This window comes from Nerophis ophidion, linkage group LG24 (genome assembly GCF_033978795.1).
Source record: "Nerophis ophidion isolate RoL-2023_Sa linkage group LG24, RoL_Noph_v1.0, whole genome shotgun sequence".
Lineage (NCBI taxonomy): Eukaryota > Metazoa > Chordata > Actinopteri > Syngnathiformes > Syngnathidae > Nerophis > Nerophis ophidion.
In genome coordinates, this window is record NC_084634.1 from 859828 (window position 1) to 867359 (window position 7532).

Below are 7532 nucleotides of genomic sequence, written 5' to 3' on the forward strand. Positions count from 1 at the left end.
ATAAATAATAAACATGTTTACATGACACTGAATTATGACTAATAAATAAAATATAATAAATAATAAATATGTTTACATGACACTGAATTATGACTAATAAATAAGATATAATAAATAATGTTACCATGACAATGAATTATGACTAATAAATAAAATATAATAAATAATAAACATGTTTACATGACACTGAATTATGACTAATAAATAAAATATAATAAATAATAAACATGTTTACATGACACTGAATTATGACTAATAAATAAAATATAATAAATAAACATGTTACCATGACAATGAATTATGACTAATAAATAAAATATAATAAATAAACATGTTACCATGACAATGAATTATGACTAATAAATAAGATATAATAAATAATGATGATATTTCTTTCAGCCAATAAGGCAGTAGTGACGAAGACCACGCCCACAAGAAGTCCTCTCCATGGTCTCGCGTCGGGGTGTGGGCGGGGCTTTGACGCCATTGGCCAGAGTGACACGTCAATCACCGCCGCGCTCTTTTAAAAGCGCGTGTCCGGCAGCCTCCGCCTGGAAAGTCAACACGGACATGAACACACACACACACACACACACTCTCACACACTCTCACACACACTCTCACACACACACACTCACACACACACTCTCACACACACTCTCACACACACTCTCACACACATACGGCGTAGACAGGCGTGGGGAGATCATGTGACGAGTGACGTCAGGAAGTTCGACCAACAATTAGCGCAGGTGTGGGCAGCACCATGTTGTCTCTGCTCACCTGTTGTCACCTGATGACGTCACTGCTGCTCTGCTGCCTGGCCCACGCGCACGCCTCCAGGGTGAGTCTACGTCACGTGACCCCGCCGTCGCAACACAACTACTTTTTTTAAAAATGATTATCTTAAAGCAGCATAATGTCATAAATAAGGCTTTTAACATCAATATTCCGAAGGTTTTATTATGCATGACATCATTACCATCAAACTCTTTTATTTATATACATTTATTTATTTCTTCTTACAAGAAATCATAGCTAATGTACATTTACACAAATATGATCCTATTGGTTGGAATTGTTGTCTATAATCCTATTTGTCTGCTTTTCATTGTCAGACTTAATTCCATTTTGAATTGTTTTCAAAAAGGGGAAGAAATAACGCATATTTTCTGTCTGTGCCATTTCAAAAAACTTTTTTTTCTTCAACAAAAAGTGCCTAAAACAAACAAAAACCCACATAAAAAAAACATAATTTACAAATAGATATGCAGAAAAAAAACGTGTAATTTCTCCCAAAAATAATAATCAATAGTTTTATGAATGATTGAGAATCCACTTCCACTTTGAACATTTTTTCAGGGGGTCAAATAATGTAAAGTTTGTCTGTTTTCTATGGAAAATAAAAACCCGCCAAAGTTTTCTTGACAAAAATGCATAAAAAAAACAAAAAACCCAAATAAAAAATACAACTTTTATAGTGTGTGTGTGTGTGTGTGTGTGTGTGTGTGTGTGTGTGTGTGTGTGTATATATATATATAATAGTCATCAGAATAATGTACATTTACACAAATATACTCCTATTAGTGGGAAATATATGGAAATATTGTCTATAATTGCATTTGTCTCCTTTTCATTGAAAAACATAATTCTACTTTAATTTCTTTTTTAAAAAGTGGGGAAGAATGACGCATATTTGGTGTCTTTGCCATTTAAAAAAACGTTTTTCTCTTCAACAAAAAGGGCCTAAAACAAACAAAAACCCACATAAAAAAAATTTCCAATTTACAAATAAATCTGTGCAAAAAACAACAACCTGTAATTGCTCAAAAAAAATAATAACTAATTAAAATTAATAGTTTTATGAATTATTGAGGCTCCACATTTTTTTAGGAGGTCAAATAATGTATATTTTGTGTGTTTCCCATATCTAAAAAAAATCAAAGTCTTCTGGACAAAAAGGCATAAAACAAACATAAAACCCACATAAAAAATAAAACATTTCGTTTTAAAAATATTCACTTAGTTATTTAATGTAATAAAAATATCAAGTAAGATATCAAGTAAGTCCAATCAATATTCTGAAGGTTTTATTATGACTATATAATGACATTGTTACATACTTACTTTTTAAATGGTTTGTTATGAAATATGTATAAATATATATGTATATTTGTTTAACTAAAATACAATACTCATCAAATCATGTACATTTACACAAATAAGATCCTATTGCTGGGAAATATTGTCTATAATTGTATTTGTGTTATTTTCATTGTGAAACCTTCCATTATATAAAAAATATCATATTTTCTAGCTGTGACGATGACATCGCTGCTTCTGGATTGTTCCGCCACATCAAACACTTTCCAGCGTAAAAAGCATTTTAACGGCACTCAAAAACAATTCAGGACATAAAAGTATCAAACATTCATGGATGGAAAACTGCTAAACAAAAGTAGAACAAACAGGAGGCCGATATTAAAATGTGTGGAACCTTCAACTGTACATATCATAAACATCAACTGTACATATCACAAACATCAACTGTACATATCACAAACATCAACTGTACATATCATAAACATCAACTGTACATATCATAAACATCAACTGTACAAATCATTAACATCAACTGTACATATCACAAACATCAACTGTACATATCACAAACATCAACTGTACATATCACAAACATCAACTGTACATATCACAAACATCAACTGTACATATCACAAACATCAACTGTACATATCATAAACATCAACTGTACATATCACAAACATCAACTGTACATATCACAAACATCAACTGTACATATCACAAACATCAACTGTACATATCACAAACATCAACTGTACATATCATAAACATCAACTGTACATATCACAAACATCAACTGTACATATCACAACCATCAACTGTACATAACACAAACATCAACTGTACATATCACAACCATCAACTGTACATAACACAAACATCAACTGTACATATCACAACCATCAACTGTACATATCATAAACATCAACTGTACATATCACAACCATCAACTGTACATAACACAAACATCAACTGTACATATCACAACCATCAACTGTACATAACACAAACATCAACTGTACATATCACAAACATCAACTGTACATATCATAAACATCAACTGTACATATCACAAACATCAACTGTACATATCACAAACATCAACTGTACATATCACAAACATCAACTGTACATATCACAAACATCAACTGTACATATCATAAACATCAACCATCAACTGTACATATCACAAACATCAACTGTACATATCACAACCATCAACTGTACATATCACAAACATCAACTGTACATATCATAAACATCAACCATCAACTGTACATATCACAAACATCAACTGTACATAACACAAACATCAACTGTACATATCACAAACATCAACTGTACATATCACAAACATCAACTGTACATATCACAAACATCAACTGTACATATCACAAACATCAACTGTACATAACATAAACATCAACTGTACATATCACAAACATCAACTGTACATATCACAAACATCAACTGTACATATCATAAACATCAACTGTACATATCACAAACATCAACTGTACATATCACAAACATCAACTGTACATATCACAAACATCAACTGTACATATCACAAACATCAACTGTACATATCACAACCATCAACTGTACATAACACAAACATCAACTGTACATATCACAACCATCAACTGTACATAACACAAACATCAACTGTACATATCACAACCATCAACTGTACATATCATAAACATCAACTGTACATATCACAACCATCAACTGTACATAACACAAACATCAACTGTACATATCACAACCATCAACTGTACATAACACAAACATCAACTGTACATATCACAAACATCAACTGTACATATCATAAACATCAACTGTACATATCACAAACATCAACTGTACATATCACAAACATCAACTGTACATATCACAAACATCAACTGTACATATCACAAACATCAACTGTACATATCATAAACATCAACCATCAACTGTACATATCACAAACATCAACTGTACATATCATAAACATCAACTGTACATATCACAACCATCAACTGTACATATCATAAACATCAACTGTACATATCACAACCATCAACTGTACATAACACAAACATCAACTGTACATATCACAACCATCAACTGTACATAACACAAACATCAACTGTACATATCACAAACATCAACTGTACATATCATAAACATCAACTGTACATATCACAAACATCAACTGTACATATCACAAACATCAACTGTACATATCACAAACATCAACTGTACATATCACAAACATCAACTGTACATATCATAAACATCAACCATCAACTGTACATATCACAAACATCAACTGTACATATCACAACCATCAACTGTACATATCACAAACATCAACTGTACATATCATAAACATCAACCATCAACTGTACATATCACAAACATCAACTGTACATAACACAAACATCAACTGTACATATCACAAACATCAACTGTACATATCACAAACATCAACTGTACATAACACAAACATCAACTGTACATATCACAAACATCAACTGTACATATCACAAACATCAACTGTACATAACACAAACATCAACTGTACATATCACAAACATCAACTGTACATATCACAACCATCAACTGTACATATCACAAACATCAACTGTACATATCACAAACATCAACTGTACATATCACAAACATCAACTGTACATATCACAAACATCAACTGTACATATCATAAACATCAACTGTACATATCACAAACATCAACTGTACATATCACAAACATCAACTGTACATATCACAAACATCAACTGTACATATCACAAACATCAACTGTACATATCACAAACATCAACTGTACATATCATAAACATCAACTGTACATATCACAAACATCAACTGTACATATCACAAACATCAACTGTACATAACACAAACATCAACTGTACATATCACAAACATCAACTGTACATATCACAAACATCAACTGTACATATCACAAACATCAACTGTACATAACATAAACATCAATTGTACATATCACAACCATCAACTGTACATATCACAAACATCAACTGTACATATCACAAACATCAACTGTACATATCACAAACATCAACTGTACATATCATAAACATCAACTGTACATATCACAAACATCAACTGTACATATCACAAACATCAACTGTACATAACACAAACATCAACTGTACATATCACAAACATCAACTGTACATATCACAAACATCAACTGTACATATCACAAACATCAACTGTACATAACATAAACATCAATTGTACATATCACAACCATCAACTGTACATATCACAAACATCAACTGTACATATCACAAACATCAACTGTACATATCACAAACATCAACTGTACATATCATAAACATCAACTGTACATATCACAAACATCAACTGTACATATCACAAACATCAACTGTACATAACACAAACATCAACTGTACATATCACAAACATCAACTGTACATATCACAAACATCAACTGTACATATCACAAACATCAACTGTACATATCACAAACATCAACTGTACATATCATAAACATCAACTGTACATATCACAAACATCAACTGTACATATCACAAACATCAACTGTACATATCACAAACATCAACTGTACATATCACAAACATCAACTGTACATATCACAAACATCAACTGTACATATCATAAACATCAACTGTACATATCACAAACATCAACTGTACATATCACAAACATCAACTGTACATAACACAAACATCAACTGTACATATCACAAACATCAACTGTACATATCACAAACATCAACTGTACATATCACAAACATCAACTGTACATAACATAAACATCAATTGTACATATCACAACCATCAACTGTACATATCACAAACATCAACTGTACATATCACAAACATCAACTGTACATATCACAAACATCAACTGTACATATCACAAACATCAACTGTACATAACACAAACATCAACTGTACATATCACAAACATCAACTGTACATATCACAAACATCAACTGTACATATCACAAACATCAACTGTACATATCACAAACATCAACTGTACATATCATAAACATCAACTGTACATATCACAAACATCAACTGTACATATCACAAACATCAACTGTACATATCACAAACATCAACTGTACATATCACAAACATCAACTGTACATATCACAAACATCAACTGTACATATCATAAACATCAACTGTACATATCACAAACATCAACTGTACATATCACAAACATCAACTGTACATAACACAAACATCAACTGTACATATCACAAACATCAACTGTACATATCACAAACATCAACTGTACATAACATAAACATCAATTGTACATATCACAACCATCAACTGTACATATCACAAACATCAACTGTACATATCACAAACATCAACTGTACATATCACAAACATCAACTGTACATATCATAAACATCAACTGTACATATCACAAACATCAACTGTACATATCACAAACATCAACTGTACATAACACAAACATCAACTGTACATATCACAAACATCAACTGTACATATCACAAACATCAACTGTACATATCACAAACATCAACTGTACATAACATAAACATCAATTGTACATATCACAACCATCAACTGTACATATCACAAACATCAACTGTACATATCACAAACATCAACTGTACATATCACAAACATCAACTGTACATAACACAAACATCAACTGTACATATCACAAACATCAACTGTACATATCACAAACATCAACTGTACATATCATAAACATCAACTGTACATATCACAAACATCAACTGTACATATCACAAACATCAACTGTACATAACACAAACATCAACTGTACATATCACAAACATCAACTGTACATATCACAAACATCAACTGTACATATCACAAACATCAACTGTACATATCACAAACATCAACTGTACATAACATAAACATCAACTGTACATATCACAAACATCAACTGTACATAACACAAACATCAACTGTACATATCACAAACATCAACTGTACATATCACAAACACCAACCAGAGAAATTAATCCATAAAAACAAATACAAATCTAATAAAAGAACACAATAAAATGTGGGAATTGTTTTTGAATTTGGTAAAATAGTAGTTTGGATGTCCAGGATGAGAGAAATGTGTTGGAGGTGGAATGCTTTGAATCGGCTGGAAAATGTGGAAGGGAGAGCGATCCAACATTTTATAATGATAATAATAATAATAATAATAAATAGATGAATGTTGGTGTTGTGACATTATAAACATTCACACAATAATGTCTTGTATAGTTACACACAAGCAGTGCAGAGAGACATATTAATAATAATAAATATAAAATATACATATTAATATTATAAATATATATTAATAATACTAGATATTATGTATACAAATTA

At 31.2% G+C, this 7532-nt stretch overlaps 1 protein-coding gene across 1 annotated transcript in view; it reads left to right on the forward strand.

Annotated features, from left to right (window-relative positions):
* Positions 1 to 569: 569 nt before the first annotated feature.
* smoc1 (SPARC related modular calcium binding 1) overlaps positions 570 to 7532 on the forward strand; it is a 65045-nt gene continuing 58082 nt past the window's right edge. The window contains exon 1 of the mRNA XM_061885916.1: positions 570 to 844. Coding sequence (XP_061741900.1) covers positions 767 to 844 — 78 coding nt within the window. The 5' untranslated portion in view covers positions 570 to 766. The remainder of the gene's footprint in view (positions 845 to 7532) is intronic.